This window comes from Eschrichtius robustus, chromosome 6 (assembly GCF_028021215.1).
Source record: "Eschrichtius robustus isolate mEscRob2 chromosome 6, mEscRob2.pri, whole genome shotgun sequence".
In the NCBI taxonomy this organism is placed as follows: Eukaryota; Metazoa; Chordata; class Mammalia; order Artiodactyla; family Eschrichtiidae; genus Eschrichtius; species Eschrichtius robustus.
In genome coordinates this window covers 134,280,763-134,307,248 of record NC_090829.1, presented here as the reverse complement: position 1 = coordinate 134,307,248, position 26,486 = coordinate 134,280,763, and the positions used below count along the sequence as shown (strand labels likewise).

The 26,486-nt window shown below is 35.8% G+C and overlaps 1 protein-coding gene across 3 annotated transcripts in view; it reads left to right on the top strand.

Moving 5' to 3' along the window:
- SCAF4 (SR-related CTD associated factor 4) overlaps nucleotides 1-26,486 on the top strand; it is a 56,608-nt gene that overhangs the window by 16,447 nt on the left and 13,675 nt on the right. The window contains exons 2-19 of one of the 3 annotated variants that reach the window (XM_068546964.1): nucleotides 4,652-4,735; nucleotides 5,642-5,686; nucleotides 7,214-7,375; nucleotides 8,541-8,676; nucleotides 9,004-9,143; nucleotides 9,781-9,951; nucleotides 14,329-14,543; nucleotides 14,898-15,006; nucleotides 16,814-16,978; nucleotides 17,509-17,594; nucleotides 18,269-18,459; nucleotides 19,393-19,493; nucleotides 19,945-20,058; nucleotides 20,912-21,068; nucleotides 22,649-22,806; nucleotides 24,166-24,331; nucleotides 24,421-24,507; nucleotides 24,666-24,857. In XM_068546964.1, the coding sequence (XP_068403065.1) occupies nucleotides 4,652-4,735; nucleotides 5,642-5,686; nucleotides 7,214-7,375; nucleotides 8,541-8,676; nucleotides 9,004-9,143; nucleotides 9,781-9,951; nucleotides 14,329-14,543; nucleotides 14,898-15,006; nucleotides 16,814-16,978; nucleotides 17,509-17,594; nucleotides 18,269-18,459; nucleotides 19,393-19,493; nucleotides 19,945-20,058; nucleotides 20,912-21,068; nucleotides 22,649-22,806; nucleotides 24,166-24,331; nucleotides 24,421-24,507; nucleotides 24,666-24,857 (2,479 nt within the window). Of the gene's footprint in view, nucleotides 1-4,651; nucleotides 4,736-5,641; nucleotides 5,687-7,213; nucleotides 7,376-8,540; nucleotides 8,677-9,003; nucleotides 9,144-9,774; nucleotides 9,952-14,328; nucleotides 14,544-14,897; nucleotides 15,007-16,813; nucleotides 16,979-17,508; nucleotides 17,595-18,268; nucleotides 18,460-19,392; nucleotides 19,494-19,944; nucleotides 20,059-20,911; nucleotides 21,069-22,648; nucleotides 22,807-24,165; nucleotides 24,332-24,420; nucleotides 24,508-24,665; nucleotides 24,858-26,486 lie in introns of all 3 variants that reach the window. The other 2 variants (XM_068546965.1, XM_068546963.1) reach the window with 2 other exon arrangements.

The window sequence follows — 26,486 nt, the reverse complement described above, 5'->3', positions numbered from 1 at the left end:
AGGTTAGGGAAGAGAGAAGATGCTATGCTGCCAGCTTTGAAGATGGAAGAAGCAGCTATGAGCCAAAGGAATTTAGGCACCCTTTGGCTAGAAAAGGCAAGAAATAGATTTTGACCTAGAGCGCCCAGAACGAAGGCAGCCCTGCCAACACCTTGGTTTCAGACTAGTGAGATTCTTTTTTTTAAACAAGGTACAGTTTTATTTATTTTTAAATTTATTTATTTATTTATTTATTTTTGGCTGTGTTGGGTCTTTGTTGCTCCGCGCAGGCTTTCTCTAGTTGCGGCGAGCGGGGGCTACTCTTCCTTGCGGTGCACGGGCTTCTCATTGCGGTGGTTTCTCTTGTGGCGGAGCACTGGCTCTAGGCGTGCAGGCTTCAGTAGTTTTGGCACACAGGCTTAGTTGCTCCACGGCATGTGGGATCTTCCCGGACCAAGGCTCGAACCCATGTCCCCTGCATTGGCAGGCCAGATGCTTAAACACCACGCCACCAGGGAAGTCTGGAGATTCTGACTTCTGGAAGTGTTGTTTTAAGCTAATGTGTTACTGCAGGAATAGGAAACTAATACAAAAGACAATCCACTAGATTCTACAGGAATATATCTGGGCCCTGTTTATTTTGGTTTATCATACTTAAAAGGAATTAGCCAGGATAGTCGGATCTAGAAATCACATCATTTGGCTAATAGTTGAAGAAGATAAGAGAAAGGGAAACATGCTTGGTTATATTTATTTTATCACATGAGAAAGATCACTGTTGTTCTGTGCTCCAGAGGCAAAACTGGAACAGGAGAGGGAGGGAAGGTTATCAGAAGGGAGATTTGCGGTCAGTACAAAGAAGACTGCTGTAACCATTGGGGCAGGTTAGTTATGAGTTATTAAGCCTGTGGACTAATATGGGACCTGCCAGGTGTATTGTGAAAGCAGTTCTGAATTTGGTATGAGTACTGGATTACGTACTAAGGTGCTATACAGCTTTAAAACTCTTTGATACTACTGTATTTTCAGTATAGAGAAAATTTCTCTAAATTCAGTTAGCACTTGAATAGTAGATGTAATACAAAAAAGGTATTATGGTAAGCCATAACAAAAAATTAAACTCGAGGTGTGTGTCAAGATTCCCAGGGCGTTATATACCTCTCTTTACTGAGCCATTTATATGTCAGGTACTAGGCTAAGAGATTTATATACATTATCTCATTTAATCCTAACAGTCTTATGAGGTGAAATGAGTACTACTAATCCTTTTTTTCAGATTTCAGAAATCCTTGAAATTTAGAAAAGGTTAACTAAACTTGTCAAAGTTTATACTGTTAATAAATAGCAGAGTATCATGTTACTTTGACTAACCCCCAAACACTATGAATTCTACAGGTGTCATGGGCCAAATATGCTCCTTCCTTATCTTCTTTTGAAACTGTTCTTTATTGATATAAGGGATCATTGTGCGTGATTCTTCATAATTTTTAGAATACTTTGTAAATCAGGCACCCAACAGAACAGTGTTCATATTTAGTATTTTCTAATAGTTATTTAGCTGGTGACAGCAAAAAGACAAACTCATATCTGTTGCTGACAAGTATTTTTTTCTTACTAAGGCTTTCTAAGGAGGTTTTGTACCTTTTGGGTCCTGCTGCTATTATTTTATATAAGAGAATTGCATGGTTTTCTCTGGCTGCTTTGACACATTTGTTTTCTTTGACAGATTACATTAATTCTGAATGCAGATCTGTAATAACAGGGAGAACACTGCACCTAGTGATGTTTATTGAGCACTTGCCCTGTTGCAGATGATATACTAGTCGTTCCATACACAAAAACTAATTTATAGCATTTGACCTTGCCAAATACCTTTAATTTCTGTTTTTCCTGGTGTTCCTTTGTGCAACCCCCTTCTCTGTACCACACTGAAATACTTGGTATACCCTAGTTAATTATATCATCTTTGTTCTCGTCTTACTCATCCTCATGGCTTTGATTCTGTGACCTTTCAATTTCTAGCAGGACCTCTTCTTTGTTCAAGATGCATTTTCCAGTCTGCTGAAATCTCTACCTGAATATTCAGTAGGCATGCCAAATTAAATTCAGTATGTCTCATCATTATCCCTGAATCAATACAATATACGTATAGACAGGCACAGATGCCTACTTGATATTTTGTCTGTATTCCCCATTATAGTTAATGGTCTCTGCATGTATTTAGTCAATAAGCAGCATTGTATAAGGAGATGACTGTGCTATTAAGGATTGTAAGCTTTAAAATCAACAAATTCTAGGCCAGACCCATTCCCTGGGCATCATCTCAAAATAAGTGTAACAGTCTATGTTAATTGTTAATATAATTAAATAAGATAACGTACCACCAAAGGTAATTCCTCCTTATACATAAGCACTCAGTGTTGGTTCCCTCCTCTTTTCCTGAGTTGTGCCTTCTTTAGTGGAATAAACACCCTTCCTCTGTCTCTTAGATGGTAGCACTTGAATGCTCTCTTGCTGTTCTGTTGCCTGTAGCCTGTATTTTAATTTTTTTAAGTAAATTATGATTTAAGTATAGACTGGAGCGTTTCATCAGAAGATAACAGTGGTCTGTCTTCTGTGCTCAGTTGTCTGTTTTGTTTTGTTTAATATGGGGAGTTCCCTACTGCGGAAATAATCAAGAAGTGCTATTTGGGACATTAAATGAATATTAGCTCTGGCTTAGGCTTCATTGAAATATGATTCTCTAAGCTTTTAATGGCCAGAGAAGTAGTTCTCACTGTTGCTTATTCTTTTTTTTTTTTGGCTGTGTTGGGTCTTTGTTGCTGCACGTGGGCTTTTTCTTGTTGCGGCGAGCGGGGGCTACTCTTCGTTGTGGTGCTCGGGCTTCTCACTGCGGTGGTTTCTCTTGTTGTGGAGCACAGGCTCTAGGCGCATGGGCTTCAGTAGTTGTGGCACGTGGGCTCAGTAGTTGTGGCTCGCAGGCTCAGTAGTTGTGGTGCATGGGCTTATTAGCTGCTCTGCGGCATGTGGGATCTTCCCAGACCAGGGATTGAACCCATGTCCCCTGCACTGTCAGGCGGATTCTTAACCACTGTGCCACCAGGGAAGTCCCACTGTTGCTTATTCTTAAGACCCATGTGTAAACTTTTTTGTATCCCCTTTCTCTGCTTTAAGGTCCAGAGAAGGAAATAGAACCACGGTAATAAACAACTGTCTTAATAACTTTTATAACTTAGAAATGGGCAGAACATGCCCTTTTATAAAATGTGTGCTGTATATTTCATGCAGTGTTGATATTTTTCAGTTTGTGTTGAAGTTGAAATATTTTAAATCATTTTGTATTTTCTCATTGGTTTTTATAGTTTCAAAGATTACCATCTCCTTTCTAATTGTTTTTCAATTAGTGAGCCTTTATTCTCAAGGAGAATTTTAATTATGTTGGTAAATAAAATGATAAAGAATGACCTTATTTACTTAATCCCTTTTTAAAAAATGAATTTCTCTGTTAATATCTTTGTGTTTTTCCCATTTTCTGTATCTTAGTATTATTTATGGAAAAATTCTACCTTTCTCTGCTTAGGCAGAGTATGTATCTGGTTCTTATATTGATTATATCTTTCATTGCATACTTTTTCTAAAAATTACTGTTACCGTTGTCTGTAGTCCATTGTGTCTGTAGTTTTGAAAAGCTGTGAAAATTCTGTTGCCAGGGAATTTAAGGTATGTTGCCAGGTAGGGCTATTTATTCTGGGAAAGGAGACTTTTGTTCTTTAGGGTAGCCTCTTAGTAGTGGTCTAGTAAAGATGGTCTATGTCTTAGGGGTTCCATATTTGAAATACCAACATTAATTAGAAAGAAATGGAAACATGGTTCATATAAGGTTGATAATGCTCAGGAAGCCCTGAAACTTATTTCAAGATGTATTTTTAGAAGAGTATGTGTGTGTCTATGATTAAAACAAAACAAAAACAAGAATTTAAGAAACTAGATATAAGCTTAATGTCTTTTATCTTTGTAACCCTCTATGGGCTGTCATTATATCTTGGTTGGATTTAAACTTTAGGGGGAAGGAGTATGCATGTGTGGTTAAGTCTCCTGTGAGCACCTGATTGTTGGATTTACTGTAGTGAGATTTGTTAAATATGGTGTCATTTTTATTCCTGACTAAATCAAGAAATTGTGAATTCAAGCTTTATAATGGCATGTTAAATTTCTTGCCTGATGTAATACATGTGTTTCTCCAAATGAACGTTAGAATTATTTGAAGTTCTCCAAAATCTCAATGAGGTTTGGAATGAAATATTAAATATTGAGTCACAGTATTGCTGTTTTCAGTACAGGAACATGGTGTGTTTGTTTCCATTCAAATCATTTTTGAGTTCTCCAATAAAGTTTTGTAATTTTTTCTGTTACAGATTTTATAAATATTTGACCTTTTTCCCCCTTTTTTGCTACTTTTAATATGATTTTTTCCCATTGTATTTTCGAAGTGGTGATGCCAGTATGTAGGAAAGCTCTTGTTTTTCTTTGCTAGACGAATTATTAAACTTAGTTCCAAAAATTTATTATTCTTTTAGTTAATATATTACAAATATATTTGTAGAACTGAAGGATTAACCTCTAATTTTACTTGTAATTAAACCATTTTTTTCCCCTTTTTCTGTTTTTTAAGCTCTTTTCACTTATGGATATGAAACCTCCCATCTCTCGAGCCAAGATGATTCTCATCACGAAAGCTGCTATTAAAGCTATTAAGGTAAGAGTAAAAGAAATATATTTAATTTGGAAAATGTTTTTGAAATTTGGAAAATGTTATTGTTAAATGTGAGAATTCATCTTGTGAATTAGTTCAGGCCTGAATCGAAGAACACTAACCAGGTTTTGCTGAAAGTACATAATAATACAGTATGGTGCATCTACATTGTAACGTATTATTTCAAAACCTGATTTGTTGCTAGTATTTCCCCTATATATTTTTTAGCTTTACTGAGGTATAATGGACAAATTCAGTAATATCATGTAACAGAACACGATTTGATACACATGTACATTGTGAAATGATTACCTCAATTAAGCCAATTGACATGTCCATCACCTCACATAATTGCCTTTTTTGTGTGTGGTGCTAAAAAAAGTTGAACTCATTGAAGTAGAGAGTAGAATGGCAGAGGGTTTTTTGTTTTTTTGTTTTGTTTTGTTTTCATTTAATTCTTATCATAAATCAGTGGAGTATTAGCTTCATTTTTATTTAAAAACCTTGGACTTCATGAAATTAAATGTCTTACCCAGTCACACCTTAAATAAGTGAGTCTCTTTAAAAACTGCATTATTTAGTTCCAGTTGCACTGTTCTTATCCCTCTCATAAAGTTCCTTGATAAACTACTTTATGAAGATTTACTGATTAAAAATCTAAGAAAAGGACCTTGTGTTTGGGGGAATTTTTGTAGTTTTCTGTTTTAGTTTGTAGTTTCTTTATGATTTGTTAAGATTTTTTCAGTTGTTGACTACGGGTTGACTATGGATTATTTCCCATGTTTTTTTCAGTATTATCTTGGGAATTAATTCAAATTGTGCAAATTTCAAGATTTTTAAGTATTTTCTAATTACAGGAAATGTATAAGTATGTAAACTGCATAATGATTTTCTTTTCATTCTTTTCAGCTTTATAAGCATGTAGTTCAAATAGTAGAGAAGTTCATCAAAAAGGTAATTATCCGTGTATTTATTACCTCATTTTAGTTGTGATCAGTATTTGTAATTTACTTTGTAAATTGTAATTTGGATAATTGCTTCTAAAGCCACTCTACAGAAAAGTTGTCACTAGAAGTTCTTTTTAATCACTAGAGTTTTTTTTGTTTTTTCCTAACAAAACAAAAATTTATAGCAGTACTATTGATTGAGCACTTACTATGAGGTAGGATTCAACAACAGTTTCTTCTCTACTGAACAGGACTCTTCCTTGAGCCTGATGTGCCTCCTCTCCCCTTTGCCCTGTCTACTCTCTTGACATTTAACTCATCTTGGAGTACTTCAAATGAAATCACTTCGTAAAGTTTTTCCAACTTGCCCCTGCTCCCATCATAATTAAACAGTTTTTCAGTTCTACAGTTATATGGTGTGATTAGCACACGTCTTTCTCAGTAAAAGACTGAGAACAGAGGCTTACTTAGACATCCTTGTCTTCTCCCCCAACCTGGAGCTGTGCCATGTAGTACACACTAATAAATGTGTGTGGAAGTGTCTCTGGTCCATGGCCATTTAATACTGGCTGAGAGATAGGAGTTAGAGCTCCAACAGACCAAAAAGTATAGTCAATAGAGGTTTTTATAGTAGCAAATCAAAGTACCAGTAAATAAAACGGAAAAAAAATTAAAATTAACCTATATGCCAGCACCCCAGCTATGATGAATATTTACTCATGTTTTAGTATGTACATGTACATTTATAAAAGGAAAATGGAGACATAGGCTGATGGATAACCTGCTTTTCCCACGGAATTTATTATAAACATCTACAAAGTGTTCTAACATATGATTGTTTTTCACGATTTACTGAGCCAATTCCCTATTACTGGACATTTCACTTCAGTGGCTAGCCTTGTGGAAAAAATTCAGAGGCATCTTAATTGTTTTCCTTAGGATAAATTTCTAGAAATAGACTTGATGGATCAAATAAGGGCTTTACTTTTATTGCTAAATCATCTTTCATAAAGGTTGTACCACCAGAAATGTGTGCAGGTGTCTGTCTATTCATTTTACCTTGTCAATTTGAAAGGCGAAAAATGACCTCTCCTTTTAGTTTTTGTTTCTCTGGTACTGTACTTTAATAGAGTTGAAATTGATATGTTGTTAAAATGATCTCCTTGATAATTTTAAAAGGTAAAAATTATTTTTTTGAGCAGGATGAATTACAGCAGAGATTTATCCATAATAAGTGGATTTGTATGGAGGTGGCTTAGGGATTGGTAAAGTAATGTTGATTTTGGGAAGTTGTGCGTGGGGAGACAGAGGGATCAGAGAAAAGTAAAATATTGGGGGTCTGAAGTATCAAGAGAATGGCAGTTCTGTACAGACCTGTGGGAAATTTGACAAGCTAGCCAGTGAGAACTAAACATTCAAGTAGTTTCTAAGTAGAAGTAATTCTTGGATACATAGTTTCATAAAAGTGAGATTAATGGGTGTCAAATTGTGATTTGCTTTTCCTGTATTGAATTTACATCTTTAATCTTTGTAGTGTAAACCAGAATACAAGGTTCCGGGATTATATGTAATCGACTCAATTGTGAGACAGTCTCGTCATCAGTTTGGAACTGATAAAGATGTTTTTGGGCCAAGATTCTCTAAAAACATAACTGCCACATTCCAATATTTGTATCTTTGTCCATCTGAAGATAAGGTATAGTTTATAATTTTTAAATTAAGTTTGTATTCTTGTTTTGTTTTTGTTTCTACTTAAATCTATTTAAATGTATATTAGATATTTAAAGCCTACTGTATTACTAGAAAGATAATCATAAACGTGAAACAAAACCCAGTTTTTTCTATAGTAGTCATATCTATTTTCTTAGGAAGTCCTTCAGGAATGTTGTATTGTTGAAATATAAAAGGAACACAATCTTGCTTTAAGAAGACATTGTTGGAAAGATTTCTTGTGGTTGAATGGTAAAGAAATTCTGCAAGTAGAGGAGAGCAATGCTTATCTCAGATTGTTGCTTATTCCAAAAGGAAGGGACCAATAATTGATGGCTTTCCCCAGCATATAGAGCTGCTAGAGCGTAAATGGTATTCATTAGCAATCAGACTACAGTATTTAATTCCTCACATTTATAGCTGGTTTTACTATGTACTATAAAAAGATAGAAAAACATTATAGACAGAAAACTACATTCCAGTAGGTGGGAGAAATGCACTGGTAAACTCAGAATAATGAAGACTGGAGACTACAGTAAACGGCATATAAATTTGAGTGTTAATGGATTCTGTATTTATATTCTTGAAGGAATGCTCTTGTGGGGAAAATACACAAGAGAAAAGAAGATCATTCCTTGAGTAGGAAATAAGCGTTACAACCATGAATAACACGTTTTCTCTGGATCTCCTTCATATTTACTAGTCCACAAAACAATTTATCTAACAATTACAGGCCAATAATTGTCTTAAATATTTTAACTGTTGTAGTCATCCTGGAAAATTCTTCACTTCTCTAAGATAACTGGTTGTTTTTTTTGTTTCTTTGTAATCATAAGTAAAATATAATGGAAACTTCAGATACATTTTTAAGTATTATAATGCATTTCTTTTGATTCTCTAGGTTATATTTCTTTTCTCTTTCTTTCCCCCCTCTGTTTCTTACTCTAGATTGCACTACTGAAGAAAGGTCAGTTAGTGTAATTTAACCAGGTTGTAATTCTGATGATAGATTTTTTTTCTGTTTATGAAACAGATATAGCATGGAAATATTAGCCTGGGGTGTTTTTTTTTTCCTCCTCTTTTTGTAAGAGGTATAATAAATTATTTATGCGAATATTTATCGTATATTCATGTTTTCTCACACATAACAGAGTAAAATAGTTCGTGTGCTGAACCTTTGGCAAAAAAATGGAGTATTCAAAATTGAAATTATTCAACCGCTTTTGGACATGGCAGCAGGAACCAGTAATGCCGCCCCAGTAACAGAAAATGTTACTAATAATGAAGGTATGGCAGGTGTATCTGTGAGCTTAGAAAATGGTATAATTTTTTGTGCATGAAGTGTTGGGAGTCTATTTATAGTGATGGAAGTTTTCTATAAGAAAGAAACTTGAGTTTACATCTTGGAAGGTATAGTTTTCTTCCCATAATTCTTATTTCTAATAAAAGTATTCAGTGCTTGTTACAGTATAGGCTGTATTACCATAATCTGTATTTTTTTACTGTATGTTAAACTAAATGGAGTATTATTTTAGTAAAGAAGCTTAATGGAGATTAAAAGGAATATTTATGAGTTAAAGTTTACTGAGGGCTTAATGATCTTTTCTTTATTAGGTTCACCTCCACCTCCTGTTAAAGTTTCTTCTGAACCCTCACAAGCCACTACAAACTCCATACCAACTGTACCACAGTTGCCCAGCTCTGATGCTTTTGCTGCTGTGGCCCAACTGTTTCAGACAACTCAAGGTCAACAGGTAAACTGCCTATCCAAAGATTAAATTGTTTGCAGTTAGGTACTGTTGTCAGTTCTTATTTTTCATTCCTAGTTAATGAGCACATTGTGGGGAGGAAATATTTCTACTTTTCAACTAGAAAGGCCTTTACTAGGAAGGGAAGGGATACTACATAGGGATAATAGAGGAAATGTGGGAAAGGTGAAAAACAAGGGAACAGCACACTGAGAAATAGCAGTACCCCTTTGGAGAGAACTGCGGAACTGCTGAGCGGTGGTATTGTTGCTCACAGTTCTAGCATTTCCAGTTGATTTTAAAATTATTTGGATTGGTGGAGATGATTTTTTTTACACTTTTTTAGAAAACATATTTACCTTGTTCACAATTCAGTGTATTTTCTCTTTTCTCTGACCATCATTTTCTACTGTTGGGGTATCAGCATACATTTTTAAACTTAAGTGACACATCTTATATCCCTGATACATTCATTCACAATAAACTTAACCGTTATTAAAAGGTTGGTTCCTTTTTCCAGTTTACTCTGTGCCTATGCTATTTTGAGTCACCATTAAGGTTTTTTTTTTAGTAAATTAACTTTTGATACTGTGATTATACTTTATTATGTGGTTTATCAGTCTTCCCATTCTTTAAGCTTCAGCAGATCCTTCAGACTTTTCAACAGCCTCCAAAACCACAGTCTCCCGCCATTGACAATGCTGTGATGGCTCAGGTTCAGGCTATCACAGCTCAGTTAAAGACAGCTCCTACACAACCACCTGAACAAAAAGCTGCTTTCCCCCAACCTGAACAAAAAACTGCATTTGACAAGGTATGCTTCTCTCACATAACCCACCCCATTGTTTACATCACTCAACTTGGAATGTGGAAGTTACCCCTTCTCTAGCTTCTCTGGCTTGTTCATTTTGTTGTTTTGTGATTTGAGGGATTTTCCCCCTCGACATCAAAACATTGATTATTATTCCTGGTTAAAAATCTAATATATACTCATTGCACAATTTTCAATATAAAGGAAAAGTAAACAGTGTAAAGGAAAGTAAACAGGGGAACATTCACCATTAACCCCCATACGTGAAGGTAACTACTGTAACACTTTGCTGTATATCTTTTCAGAATTGATTTCCTGGATATATGCTTTTCTTTTTTGGTCATTATATATGTGTGTGCATATATAAAAATATGTGTGTGTTTTTAGTATATATATACACATATATATACATACACACTGTTTCTAACTTGCTTGTTTTGATCTTAATCCTCTTGTCTCTTTGTTGTTGTTAAGGTAAATAGATGTAAATCTACACATTTACTGGGTGCTTATTAGGAGTATTCCATTACATGGACACATCACAATTTAACCATTCCCCTATTGATAGACATTTAAGTTGCTTTCTGTTTTCTGCTGTTAAAAACATTAGTTACCGTATGTATACTATGAGGGTTTGGTTTGGTTGAGTGTCTTCCCAACTTCTCTGTTGGGCCTTCGTTATGTTTAAGGAGCTGCCACTAAGGATATAGGTGTGCTGAATATGCACAGCTTAGAGCTTCCTGTTGAAATGTTAGCCCAGACAACTCCACTCTTGTCTGTTTATGTCATGTCTATTTACTGGATTTATGACTATATACAATTTCATCTCATTTTACAAGTTGCAGTGCAAAAACCACAAAAGTTTGAAAATCCTAGAATGAAGTATCTTTTAGTTTAATCATCTCTAAAATTTTTGATTCTTTCTAACATTCTAAGATACAATAACTTTATTGCTGGTAGTCCAAATTAAGAATCCATATGGTAATTACTGTTTGTTATTCTATCTTAGTGATTTATGAATGACTACTTATTAAAAGAAGGTTGGATAAAATTTTTGAGTACAAAAGAAATACATGCTTTTAGGGGAAAAAATGCAAATAATACAGAAAGTTCTAAAGTAAAAAGGGAAATCAGTTCCACTCTGCTTTGAACAGATTTGTGTATGTTCCCATCCATATGTGAACATAAATTGTTATGTATTGTGGTTTTGTTTTTTAGTCTTCTGTGTTGTGTTGTGATTAGGAAAACTCTCTGAACTTGTATTAAAAATTCTCTTTCTTCTAGTAGTTTTATATTTTTGCTTTTCATGTTTGTCTCAATCTATCGAGAACCTATTTTAGAATATGGTTCAAGATAGTTAAATCTTTATGTTTTGGAAATAGCCAATTCTCACAATTTTTGTCATACGTTTAATTCCCATTTGTTTCTGTGTCTGTCACTGGACACTGTTCTGTCCCACTAATATCTTTGTTTATTTCTGCAACATAACAGTTTAAACACTTGGAACTTGTGTTTCATTTCTAGATGTGTTCTCTGCCCTTACTCTTTTTCAGGCATTCTTTGGCTATTCTTGGGCATATGTGTTAGGCTTCTCCAGAGAAGCAGAACCAGTTATACACACAGACACACAAAGGGGAGAAAGGGAGGGATTTTCTTTAAGGAATTGGCTCACACAGTTGTTGAGGCTGGCAAATTTGAAATTTGTAGGTCAGAGTGGCAGGCTGGAAATTCAGGTAAGAGTTAATGCTGCAGTCATGAGTCTGAATTCTGCAAGGCAAGGTTTTCATGTTGCTGTCTTGAGAATGCCTTCTTTGGGAAACCTAAACCTAAGTCCTTGCTCTTAAGGCCTTTGATTGGTTGAGGCACACCCACATTATGGAGTGTATTTCTTTATTTATAGTCTACTAATTTAAATGTTAATCACTTTTTTTTCCCTTGCTGCACCATGCAGCTTATGGGACCTTAGTACCCAACCAGGGATTGAACCCGGGCCCTGAGAACACAGAGTCCTAACCACTGGACTGCCAGGGAATTCCCAGTGTTTTCTTTGTTTTGTTTTGTTTGTTTGTTTTTGGCCACGCGCATGTGGCTTGCGGGGATCCCCGACCAGGGATTGAACCTGGGCCCATGGCAGTGAAAGTGCAGGGTCCCAACCATTGGACCGCCAGGGAATTCCCTGTTAATCACATTTTTAAAATACCTTCACAACAACATCTATATTAATCTTTGACCAAACAACTGGGTACCATAACCTGGCCAAGTTGACACATATAATTGATCATCACAGGATACTTTACCAGATGAACTTTAGCATAAATTTTTATGAATTTATAGGTTAATTTAAGAAGTACTGATAATTTCTTATACAGAATCTCAATGTATTAGATTTTTAATATGTCTTATACACTTGTGTCATTTATTCTTAGATGTTTACTCATTTTTCATGTTTAGTGTTTCATAACACTTTTGTTTAGTTAATGATGCCATACAGGAAAACTACTGATTTTTATTTTCTGTTGTAAATTATCATGGTATTAGAAGCTTAGTTTTCTAGTTGTTCTCTTAGATTTTCTAGGCTACTAAATTTGACTTTTCCCATTCAACATCTAGGCCTGTTTCTTCTTCTTTTCTTACTGTTCTGGTGGCTAGGACTTCCAAAAAAGAAATGTTGAGTAATAGCAGTGCTACTGACATGCTTATTTTGTTGTTAATTTGAATTGCAACTAATTCCTCTAGTGTTTTATCTTAAGTGGGTTGGCCAATGTTTGTTAGTTACATTAAGTTTAGAAAAAGGAATTCTGTGCTTTTCCTTTGACTATAAAGGTCTATTTTAAGCTAGTCAAACAGCTGACTGGGAACAGTTTTTCTGTTTTGGCTGCTTCATAGATCTTCAGTTTCCTAAAAAGCAACAGAAATCTCTTTTTAGATAGTAGAGATCTCAGTTTAATTTTTTAATTGCTTCAAATCTTCTCCCAAAGCAATAGGTATAAATCGTAAAACTTTAAGGAACATGTCTATATGCGATAAACTGCAAAGATCATAGACTTTGTGGTTTTTTTTGTAGGCAGTTTAGACCCAAGTTTTAATTTTGGCTCCTGTCATTGACTCTGTCTTGATGTTGAGTTACAGTATTCACTGTGTACCACTGTAAAAGAGCTATGGTAGTACCTATATTTTTTTATTGCCATGAGGGTTAAGTAAGCTAATGTGCGTAAAGCAGCAAGGTGCCTGGGCCATGTTAGATCGCTCGGTTATAGTAAGAACTTCTAGTAACGTGGCCTAGAATTATGAATAAAGAAACAGAAGTGTTGTCCAAGAAGGGGACTTCCTTTCCTAATTTAGAAGTCTGTTGTCCAATAAAGTAGAACCAGAATTTCCAGGCAGAACTATCACAGAACAACACAAATTTAGGAATTTGAGGTTGGAAATCCATGAGCAGGAAGGGCACAGCCTGAGAGAAATGACTGCCTTGTTGGATGCCAGAGACTGAGGGCTTTGAGGTAGAAAAGACCATTGTCCACAGCCTAATTGTACAGTATTAACTGTACAGTCTTGGTTATGTTTCTTAATTACCTGAGCCTTAGTCTCCTTGTCTGTAAGAAGAAGAAACTATATCTACCTTGCATGCTTCTTTTGATGATGAAATATTGTGTATAATCTACCGAAACACAGTAGTGGTTGTGTTACTTTCATTCCTTCTTTTCTAATAAATGTAACCATATTTTAAATGGCTCTTCTTTCTCGACATGTGATCCTGTGAAGTGCACTGATTGGTTTTTTTGATTTTTTTTGTGTTTGTTTTTTTTTAATGAAAGTTTCTGGTAATCTAAGGTGAGCTGTGAAGTTTTAAGAAAGAAGCAAGTGCACAGGTAGACTTTGCAGCCCTATCTGTGCCATTCTCTTTTTTCTTTTTCATATTCTCGATCAAGCAGCATATGGACATTTTTCTATAGGCATTTATAATGATTGGATAAGATGGTCTTTCTTTTTGTACATTTTACAAAGCCGACTGAAAACGTGTACCCATTTTCACGTGTGCAAAGTTCCAAAAGTTTTTAGTCTAGGAAAATAAATGTTTGAGTAAAATCTTTCTCTCGCTAAATTAGTTATAAAATCATATAGAAAATAGTCAAAAAGAAAACACTGTACTTAGAATTGGGGAAGAAAAACAGAATTTTTTAAAGTGTCTTTTCAAAATGGCATTTGTGTAAAAACTGTCTATGAACTAGGGTCCTAAGAGGCATGTGGGAAGGTGAAATTGTACATGACAGCATTGGGGGATTATAGATGGTGGTGAATATCTGTTTTTATAAAGTTTTTTGTTCAGTGAATCACAGTCTGAATTTTAAAATGGAATATTGACATACATACCTATTCCAGAAGCTACTTGATAGATTTGATTACGATGATGAGCCGGAAGCTGTGGAAGAAGCAAAGAAAGAAGATGCTGCCGCCGCCGCCGCCGCCGCCGCCGCCGCCGCCACCGCCACCGCCGCCGCCACCACAGCACCTGCTGCTGCTGTTGCGCCCTCTGCACCCGCTGCTGCTGTACCTTCTGTTGCTGCGACCGCTGCTTCTCCTCCACAGGCACCCTTGTGAGTTGCTTTCGTTGGATTCCTCAGCAGATAGAGATTTGATAGTCATTATAAGGCATAATGCAAGTAACACTTAATAACGAAATCATTTTTCATATAGTCGTTTAAAATTCTTTTTTTAAGTTGTGGTATTTGGGGTTTTCTTCTGAATGGAGAGGAGATCCTGTCAGATTTACAATAAAAAATAACTTTTGGGAAAAATGCTGTATTTAAGTTTATATAGGCAAATATATGATTCAGTAAAATGTTGATTATTAATAACTCCTGAACAGCATTCTTTAAGTTTCTGTAGTATAAATGTGGCTAAGATTCATGTGTTTTCGAATGGGTAAAAAGACTACTCATCTTTTTTAGTGGATTTCCTGGAGATGGCATGCAGCAACCAGCCTATACCCAGCACCAAAACATGGATCAGTTTCAACCTCGAATGATGGCAATACAGCAGGATCCAGTGCACCATCAGGTAGAGGCATTTTTCTTATAGCTGAGTTTTAATAACTGAAGATCTATTCATTAGAGCATATGGGTTGCACTTCCCAGACCACTGTGACTTAGCTGTGTGCATGGCTAAATAGTACTATAGCTGCAGTAAAAGCTGTTGAGCACGTAACTGATTTGAGTTGCTTTTTGCTTTAATTAAAACAAAGATGCTAAACATTACATGCTAATAATTTAATAGGCATTTTTGTTTAAATAGTTTAGAGAGAGATTGTGGTTCTATTTCAGGGAACTGGCCTGTTTAGTTATACAGCTCTTTCCCTTGTGAGAAACTTTTTTTTTTTTTTTTTTCCTTTTTTCTTTTTTAATGTTGTGTGATTCAGTGCTTTAGAGGGCTTTCAGCTCTTCAACATTCAGGAATATAGTTTGAAATCTGCAGTAAAAGGAGCACAGTATACTGGAGAATTGAAGGAAGTTAATAAAGGTTTGTTCGTTGGGTTTATTTTAGTAAATCCTCTAATTCAGAGTTTTCTAAACTTGACCATGCATCTAAATTATGGGGATAAGGAGGAAAAAATACAAATCCTGGGCTTCTGGTGCTACAGTCAATCTAGAGAATATTTATTTATTTATTTTTAGTTGTGTGGCGATTCTGTTGTACAACCAGCCTTTGGGAAATACTACTTTATAGACTTACTTTAGAAAGTGTTCTAAGAAATCTCTTTAGAATATATTCATTTTCTTGTCTGTATCATGTTCAGTCCATTCTATTTACAGGCATACATTGTTTTATTGTTCTTCACAGATCCTGCATTTTTTACAAATTGAAGGTTTGTGGCAACCATGTGTTGTCAGATGATTGTTAGCATTTTTTAGCAATAAAGTGTTTTTTAATTAAAGTATATGTGTTGGTTTTTTTAGACATAATGCTATTGCACACTTAATAAACTACAGTATAGTGTAAACATAACTTTTATATGCTCTGGAAAACCAAAAAATTCATGTGACTTGCTTTATTGCGATATTCGCTTTATTACAGTGGCCTGGAATCGAATCTGAGATGTGCCTGTATTTGGTCATATGAAATTGATATTGTGATTTTAATGACTTGCTAATGATTGAAGTTTGAAAAATATTTTGTAAGCCTGTTTAAAATACAAAGAAAACCTATGAACTTATTTCCTAATGTTTAACAATTACTGAAAGTTAATAATTTAGAAAGATATTTTGTGATACTATAATGACATTACAATTATACTTTTAATTCTGTTAGCGTTGGAATGTCACATGTAGAAAATTGTTACACTGTGGCATAATACTCTCATTATTATGATATTTGAAACCCTAAATATCGAACCCTAAGTATTATGTATTACTGGTTCTCAAACCCTAGGCATGTTGGTTGAAACTCCCCATGGAGTAAAATGTTTAAAATAAACCTGAAAGTCAGTGCTTCTAGCCACTTTTCCTCCCCCCAAAGCTTAATTGCCTTTAAAGTTGAAGAGAGTTTGCGATAGAGAGTACCTCTGAGTTTAAGTTCAGTCCGTCACATTGCTTCCTCATATAAATGAAGTTACGTTTTTAAATTATAAAACCAGATCATGTAGTCATAATTTTAAAATTAGTTGTAGGATTTTTAACCTGTACTCTTGGATATATAACAATTCTTTGGATAAAGATTGTACCAATAGGAATTGTCAGTCATTGGTTGCGTGTCAGTTTTTCCTTGATCAAAATTTATTGAAGATATTTTAGTTTTATATAAAGTAACTAAGGTTTTTTTTTTTTAATTACTTAAAGTCTGCTCATACAATTTTTTTAAAAAACAAAAGGTTCCACTTCCTCCTAATGGACAGATGCCAGGATTTGGCCTTCTTCCTACACCTCCATTTCCTCCCATGGCTCAGTCCGTGATTCCTCCAACTCCACCCGTGCAGCAGCCTTTCCAAACTTCCTTTCAGGCACAAAGTGAACCACTTACACAAAAGGCACATCAGGTAAAACTTCATTCTCAGATTGTTGATTATCTTTATGGTTCCCTTGATTTATAAGTGGATTGCTGCCTGTTGGCTTGTTATCTTCCATTTTGAATATGAAGAAAGACTATTACTTTGGGCACAAATTTTCCCTCTCTGTGACCTAAGTTTTTCATTTGGAAAGTGGACATAATACTACAAATTTCCATACAGTTTGTGAGGATTGAGATAAAGTATAGAATGTTTAAACAGTGCCCAATTCACTGCTTTAGGTGATGGTTGGTAAACACAGTATGTAACTTTTACAAAATAATTTCCAGAAGTAGATCAGTATTTCTTCTAATCTTGTAAACCATATTAAAAAAACTTTTCCCACTCGTGGCCAGTCATTATTAAACTAGTAATTTGGTCTGAAGTAACCAAAAGAGAACTTTCAGGGCAAGAGATTTGTAATTTAGCATTTTTTTAGACTTTTGTCCCGTTTTTTTCTATTTATAATTTCCACTTTCTCTTTTAATGATGGGTTTTATGTTATGTTTTTCTTTTTAAAGGAAATGGAAGTAGAACAACCTTGTATTCAAGAGGTTAAGCGGCACATGTCCGATAACAGAAAGTCAAGATCTAGATCAGCATCCAGGTAGTTTATAGAAAATGTTAACCCAAATCTGTATGTCTTAGGAGACAGAATTTAAAATCAAGTTGGATTGTTTTCAGATGCCCAGGACTAATAACACTTGGTATGTTTGTATGCATGTGTGGATTGGGGGTAGGAGAAGTATTAATTTTAAAAAACTAAGTCATCTTAACCCACATTTTTTCCCTTTGAGTTGCTTTAGTGCCTACTTAACAGATATACATGGAATCATAAGATTTATGTATTCAGAGTTCCTTTACCAATTTATCAGCCCAAAAAAGTGGAAAGAGAATAAGTAATACTGTAATCAGATTACATGTTTTAATTCCTACAGAAAAGACTTTACTGAGAAGATAGAGACTAGTAGTCAGTATATCTTGGTGATGACATTAGCTTCTTCACTATAAAGATGTCATTTAATATAGTACCAGAGGTATCAAAGATGAGAGGTACTTTTATAAGTTAGCATCCTTATTTATCTCATTTATAATATATATGTGCTTTCTAACTTTGAGCATCTTAAAAATCTTTAAAATGAATTCCCTGCTGTCAAATTCTTATGTACCCAAACATTAAATTACCTAGTTGTATTTTTTCTTTTTCAGATTAACACATGGCTTACGTTTTCTTTTTTATCCCTTGTGTTAATCCATTCTCCCTTGTTCTGAAAATATTAGGTCACCAAAAAGGAGACGATCTCGATCTGGTTCTAGAACTCGAAGGTCTCGTCATCGACGTTCTCGATCTCGGTCCAGAGATAGACGCCGACATTCTCCTAGATCTCGATCCCAAGAAAGAAGGGATCGGGAAAAAGAAAGAGAGCGCCGACAAAAAGGCCTTCCTCAAATCAAACCAGAAACTGCTAGTGGTAAGTGAACATTTATATTCAAATTTCCTGCATTTTTTTTCATGTCATGAGTTTAAAATGTTTTATAACCGTTAGCAAAATACCACTTTATCAGGTCTTACTCGTTTGTGCTTTGGCATATACCCTTGGATTTGCTTTTGTACATTAAGCCAGGTGTAAAGCAGCAATGAGGAGTGAACCAAACTAACGATGAGGAAGTGTGTCTTGAATCGAATGTATGAAATAGAGTCATTAACTAGTTCTCCTACACATGGTGGAAAGGTGGGGGTTTTTTTCCCCCTAGAATAACTAGTGCCGTCTTTTATAAAGATTTATGATTTACAGAATGAATTAGCTTACGTTATCTCCTGAATTTCATGATGTGTTTAGAATATGTTTAATAAGATGTGCTAGACATATTCTTGATATAACTCTGTAGCTATTAATGAAATCTTAATTTATAGTATAACTAGGGCACGTATAAAACTTCTGACTCTGCAAGGCTTATTACCGAGGACAACATGAAACAAAAATCATACACACTCGACAGTTGGAAAGGAACAGCTACATGCTGTGAACAAAAGCACTGAATTGGTTGGTGATCAAGATAGTTGGGATCAAGTCTTAGCTCTTGTGTTCACTTGCCAAGGGCGATCTTGGGCAAAATACTGCTTCTCTGGCTCTAGTTTACATAGATGAAATCTTCAGATGTGTCTTCAAAAAGACCAGTTTTTTTACCAACTCATAGGTGTACCTTTCACTATCCTGGTTCCATTTCTGGAAGTACTACCACAATTTTGTAGAATTTTTTAAATGTATATGGGGTTTTCTACTTAAACTTGTGGTATCATAATGTAACTCATGCATATCTTCTTTAATGATTTTTTTCATGTAAAGTACAGTGCTATTCATTTTCGAATGTGTATATTTTTATGATTATAATTTTATTTTAAGTTTGTAGTACTACACTCTGGGTGGGACAGCTGGACAAAAGGACTACTCAGCAGGATGTTGCCAGTCTCTTAGAAGAGTTTGGTCCAATTGAATCAATTAATGTGAGTATTTATTAAATTACTTAATGACAGTAGATAGATGTGATTAAATGTTATTTTATGAAATTAAGGACTTGAAACCTAAGTTAAAATTTGCCCAGGTTTGTAGAAGATGTGGCTAGCGTTCAGGTGTTCTGAGTTCATGTTTAGCATTTAACTACTATTTCTTGGATCACCAAGTTTAATCTAAAACCTTTTTCTAAAAAGGTTTTCTAAAAAAGTCTTTATATAACAAAGCTTGGGGAACTGTAGATTTGTCGATAATTGGAAGTTGAGACCAAACTGGAACCACCAATTTAACAAATTCATTTAATCTCCAGTTATAGAACTCTGGCTCTGGAGGGTGCAGGGGGTTTGAGTTGGGCTTGTTGGAACTGATTACTTAGTATTATATCTTGTTGCTTTTTTATTTTGTTGTTACTATATTTTATAATATTAAAATCTTTTGGAGCAGATGATTCCTCCCAGAGGTTGTGCCTATATTGTTATGGTTCATAGGCAAGATGCTTACCGTGCCCTGCAGAAACTGAGCCGAGGAAACTATAAAGTGAACCAGAAATCCATAAAGGTACTGTTTTATAGTTTATAATTCATTTCTTTTAAAACTTAATATATAATATTATGTGACTTTTTTTAAAAAACTGTAATTTTGGACACTGGGGCATTACAAATGCATCTTTTTTTAAAAGAGGTTATCTCCTAAGAGTTAAAATTTTAAATGTTAGGTGCATGGTAGAATTTTTGTCTTTTTTTTTTAAAGGTAGGTGAGTTCATCAAGGTATTTACTTGACGCTTTAAATGTAATGTCATTTTGTAAAATATTTTGTCATACAGAAAATTTTGTATTTTTCACATTTTAATTTTAAAGTTTGCCATCTCATCTTAGAACTATGAAAAATACTCACTGAGATAGAGGAAAAGATATAGGTACATGGGTATTCTTACTCTGAGGGGCCAGAGTCAGTGTTTCCTTAATGTTATAATACCATGTTCTACCCTTGGATTGCACCGCAAAAGGATTTTGTCTGATGTTGAGTAATTCCGAGGTACCCAAGACTTTTAAAAGTGCTCCCCACTTTCTTATGCTGAGTTGTACAGGGAACTTCAGCCTGTCCCTGATAAACTTTTTCCTATTCTCTTAAGTTTTATGCTGCCTGGGTTTGGTGGGTGGTGGATGGTTGGAAGAGTAAGGAAGTGATTGCCAGTCAGATTTCCATCCTAGGAGAAACAAAGTGAGATGGTAGGGTAACCAGTTTCCTAGCACCGAATAAAGTTTTGAGTGAGATCCAGGGATAGCCAGGCCAGATTGCTCCCTTGCTGACCAAGTCTGAGCGATTAGAATCGTGGAGAACAGTTAACTCTCAGTTTATGACATTCTTCTCCCTTCCTTTCTTTTTATATTTTAACAAATGGTGAAATAGATTGCCTGGGCCTTAAACAAAGGAATAAAGGCAGATTATAAGCAGTATTGGGATGTAGAACTTGGTGTTACTTATATTCCGTGGGACAAAGTCAAGCCTGAAGAACTGGAGAGTTTTTGTGAAGGAGGAATGTTGGACAGTGATACACTTAATCCAGGTAAAGCAGTATTTAATTTTTTTAAAAAAATTCGTCTGTTTCCTTGGTAGTGCTGTGACAAATGTTTATTCTTTGCCTTAGGATCTGATTTTTGAGATTTTTCAAATACCCACCATGTGGGTGCCAGTCTCTCCATTATAATAAACTGAGGAAACAACAGTGAATAAGACAAATGTGGTCCTTGCCCTTACGCAACTTGGCATTTAGTGGGAGAGATGCAGACACAAATAATTACTGATTGTGGGCTTAATTATTAATTATAGTATTAAGTGGATCTTAGGTAGAATTTTTCACTGTAAAAACCTAACAGATCAAATGAGTCTCAAACTGAACATTGTTAGTAAAATCCACTGCTTCATAGTAATTTCTTTGAAAATGTTTAAATGTCCAGAGAAGCCATCAAAAGTAAATGTGTAAGACAAGGAGGTGCAGTTATTTGTAGGCTGAATATTAAAAATGCCAGGTTGATAGTGGAATTGTATTGGGAAAAATGGCAGCTTGTGGGGGCATGACCTGAAGACTGATAGATAGCAGGACGAGAGGAGCACAGGGTGGCATGGCAAAGTACAGTAAATACTTAAAGCATTAAAGAACTTCAATCAGGAGGGATGATATGAGAAGCCAGAAGGCAGCGAAACAGTGCTGGACTTTCCCCATACACCACCTCCTCCCTCCTTGGTGCGTAATGCCTTCGCTTAAGGATCGGGCTAGGCTTCTGTTCAGGCAGACAGGTATTGAGGACCTACTATGTGCCAGGCATTCTGGGAGACTTTGGTCCAGGGTAAAAAGAATCCTGCTTCTCCCTCCCAGGGTCTTTAATCCAAACAATACACTTTGTGGTTAAGAACAGAGACTTTAGAGCCAAATATGCCTGGGTTGAATCCCATCTCTGCCACTACTAGGCATGTGACTTTGGGCAAATTGTCTTTTGTTTTCATCTCTTGAGAAATGGGAATAATAATAGTAGGACCTACTTATAGATGGTACTTATAGATGGTTATGAGAATTAAATAAATATATATATAGCTTAGAACTGTGCCTGGCACGTAAGTAAGCATTCTTTTTGCATGTTTGCTATTGTTAATTTAAATAATTAATGTTTATGAGATTAGCATAGGCATTTCTTTAATAATAAGAATGCTCTCTGGTTTTTTGGGGGTTTTTGTTTTTTTAATTTATTTTTGGCTGTGTTGGGTCTTCGTTGCTGAGCGCGGGCTTTTCTCTAGTTCTGGCGAGCAGGGGCTGCTCTTCGTTGTGGTGCACGGGCTTCTCATTGCAGTGGCTTCTCTTGTTGTAGAGCACGGGCTGTAGGCACTCGGGCTTCAGTAGTTGTGGCTCACGGGCTCTAGAGCGCACGCTCAGTAGTTGTGGCGTACGGGCTTAGTTGCTCCGTGGCACGTGGGATCTTCCCAGACCAGGGCTCAAACCCGTGTCCCCTGCATTGGCAGGTGGATTCCTAACCACTGCGCCACCAGAGAAGTCCTGCTTTCTGATTTTAATATCAGCGTTTTAAAAATCATTTCTGTGTTTAAAGTTATAAGCTGAAATGTAAGCTTTTGTTAAATTTCTTTAACTCATAGATTGGAAGGGAATTCCCAAAAAGCATGAAAATGAAGTTGCTCAAAATGGAGGGGCAGAAACCTCACACACAGAACCAGTATCACCCATACCTAAGCCTTTACCTGTGCCTGTCCCTCCTATTCCTGTTCCTGCACCTATAACAGTACCACCTCCACAGGTAAGACTATTTGGGGCATTGTTTAAACTTTTAAGTGTCTGAAAGATACCTTTCTAAATCTTACTATAGATGTATGTCTAGATTCATAGTCAAAGACATGAGTGCATAGATGTACATATTAATTTTTTGTGTGTTGGTATGTCAGACCTATTATTTATAAATGCTTTTAAAAACCAGAGTAAATTTCATATTGCCTTGTATCTGTCGAGATTATTCAGTGTCTTACCTCATAACCTTTTTGACTTGAGATGTGATTTTCCTGTTACATGTTAAGAGCTAAGTAAGTAACGTTTTGGTAAAAATTATAAATACTTGACCCATACTTTTATGTATGATCCACTAGATTTTTCTTTTCTTTCAATACCTTCTTTCCTCAATTTCTCACATTAAAACTGAATCAGATAAATCTGAGCTATCACAAAACTGGGTTGCCTAGCTTCTTTATTTTTCTTAGTGTTAGGAGAAAATTACATGCTTTGATACATACTTAGCTGTGATGTTTTATAAATGGAGTTCCCAAATTGGCACTCTTTAGCTGACCTTTTGGATATGCCCTTCCAGTGCAGGTTCTAAATAAGATTCAACGAATGTCAGCACTCATTTAAAGAAACCTGACTAATCTCTTAAGATTGATTTTTTTTTTTTTAACAATAGCTAACATATGTTGGGTATTTATTAAAGTGCCAGGCACTAGCACTTAATATTTATTGACTCTTTAATCCCCATAATTATGTGAGGTTGGCACTTTTCCATTTTACAGATGAGTAAACTGAGGTCTAGGGAGTGTAATGTAAGTAGCTTGCTCAGGGTCACAAAACGACTTGAAAGGGGGGCCAGGCACTTTGACCCTAAGGACCTGTGATCTTAATCACTGTGCAGATTACCAGGTAGCTTTTTTTAAAGTTGTATTTCTCAAACTTATGGACCTAACCATGAGACATTTTTTAATATATTAATATTCTAGCAGAACACCAATATAGGTGCTGGTGAATTACAGTGTGAATTTGCTGTCATAAAGTAGAGAGTAAATATGTGATTTTTGGGAATTCCTTGGTGGTCCAGTGGTTAAGACTCTGTGCTTCCACTGTAGGGGGCACAGGTTTGATCCCTGGTCGGGGAACTAAGATCCCGCATGCCGCGCGGTGCGGCCAAATAGAAAAAGGGGAAACTATGTGGTTTCTATTGTTTAGGGGTAGGTGCAGATTACCACCTGTTATCTAATAAGTGTATTCACATAATAAGCACAATTTAGAGATTTCTTTTTTCTTTTTTCAACAAGGTATTTTCTTTGTCCCTACACACTATGTGGGTGGGAGGGTGGCTAGGTATGTGGCTTCATTTTCCGTTCTTTCTCTCTAGGTCCCACCACATCAGCCGGGACCTCCTGTGGTTGGTGCTCTCCAGCCACCCACCTTCACGCCTCCTTTGGGAATTCCCCCTCCAGGCTTTGGTCCTGGTGTTCCTCCTCCTCCACCTCCTCCACCATTTTTGCGCCCAGGATTCAACCCAATGCATTTACCACCAGGTACACTAAGTTATTTGAGAAGACATTCTTTTTTTAGAGCCTGAAATAAAGTGACACAACTTCAGTTGACATTATTTTTCTTATTCTAGGTTTTCTTCCTCCTGGACCCCCACCTCCTATAACTCCACCAGTATCCATTCCTCCTCCTCACACTCCACCAATAAACATCCCAAACTGTAAGCATGTTTTTCCTTTGTGTTCACTTGTCCTCTTGGAATTGAGAGTAGGAGGGAGAATGGACCAGTAATAGGACCTATATAGTATGGCAAAAGAATGTTGACCGGGAGATAATTATTTATTCAGCTTCACATGTTGATGTAATTATATTCCTTAGCTACTATCGCTGGTATAAATGAAGACACTACAAAAGACTTATCTATTGGAAATCCCATTCCAACAGTGGTGTCTGGGGCTAGAGGAAACGCCGAGTCTGGTGACAGTGTGAAAATGTATGGTTCTGCTGTGCCACCTGCTGCACCCACGAATCTGCCCACCCCTCCTGTAACCCAGCCTGTTTCACTTCTTGGTAAGTTAAGTTTTTTATCATTAGTTTTCTTTCCCCTGCCCAAGTTAGGCTTTTTATATAAACAATGCTAATTTTGGTAAAATGTTCTCTGAGGCTATTTTTCTTTGAGGAAGATCTTTCTCTTAAATATGTGTGCTTTAGTCTTTACCAAGAATATGCTCAAGAGACAGCCTCAAAAATGAAATCATGTTTGTTTGTCTGTCTTGAATAAAAGTTTGGATTTGCACATCTTAATTTGGTATAGCAAAGTGATTAAACTAATCTCTATAAAAAGGAGTTGGTACATAGTCCATGATTAACAAAACCCCAAACATCGCAGCTTTATAAGAGAGAGCATTTCTTTAACAATGTGGGGTTTTTTCCTGTCTGGATTAAGTTTTATACATTTAAAATCCCTGGACTTTGGTAGCATTCTCTGTGGGCTAGCAAAGAAATTATCTTTGATACATTGCAATAAAATGGCTTTGTTACCTGAGTGACAGTTGCACAGCCTGAGGCAATGCTTTTTCCACTGACCCCTCACTTTTCTCCTGCAAGAGTTCATCTGTTGTATTCTTTACCCACAACTCTACTTCTGTGATCCATGGAAGTGTGGTTTAGATTGTTTACATCTTTAAGAGGCCTTACCCTTGCTTGCTTGAATTATAAGTGAATATGTCATATACTTGTTATAGTGACCATCCTATAACAATTAATAAATTGTTGTATTTGAAGTGGTATTGCCAAATATAATTAACACTTGATTCTCCTAATGGGTAGTTAATTCATCTTTAGTGTTAGAATATTCTAGTCCTGTGAGCCCATTGTATTTTTCAGAGGTATGTGTGTGCAAATGTTCGCTTTCATAATCTTAGTTTTTTTAAGGAAAGAGCATATTGGTTACTTCTGGGATGTAGGACTGTGGGACATTGGTTTGTGATGTAGGACTTTTACTTTTCACCTACAGCTTTCAGTACTGTTGGAAATTTTCACTTTGTTGCATGTACTACATTTATAATAAAAATCAATTTGTTTTTAAATGGCATGCTGTCTTCTGCCCTCTCCAAGACTGAGTTTAGGCTGATAATAAACTTGATTTTTATTTCTTCTAGTACACAGACTGGGTAATGGTAAAAGAAGATTTAGGGTTAAAATTTGTCACAAGTAATGTAGCAGTAGTCCTCATAATGATGGAAAATGATATGTTTAATAGGGAAGTTGCTTAAGAGGTCTATGCCCTAATGGAAGTCATAGTAGAAGGAACAGTGGGAACAGTGAACTAGTAGCCAGGAAACCTTAATAATATCTTTGGATCTCAGTTTTGTTATGCTTCTCCCCCCCCCCCCATATTTGTAATAAGATGGTTACACAAGAATCACAGAATCTAAGTTGGGTAGAATTTTCTGATCAACCTCTTTCCTCTACCCCACACGCATGCCCCTGATTGTGAATTCTCTTTGAAATGAAGTTTCCTACTCTGGTATCCATGGGTATTAGGCCATCTGAGACTGTTTACAGAATTTCATGCATTTGTGGTTTTTTTCTGGTCTTAGTAAATTCACTGAATGAATGAAAAGATTTCATCTCCAAGACTTTAATAACCGCTACTTAACGAACAACCTTTAAGAATAAATAACCCAGGGAGTTCCC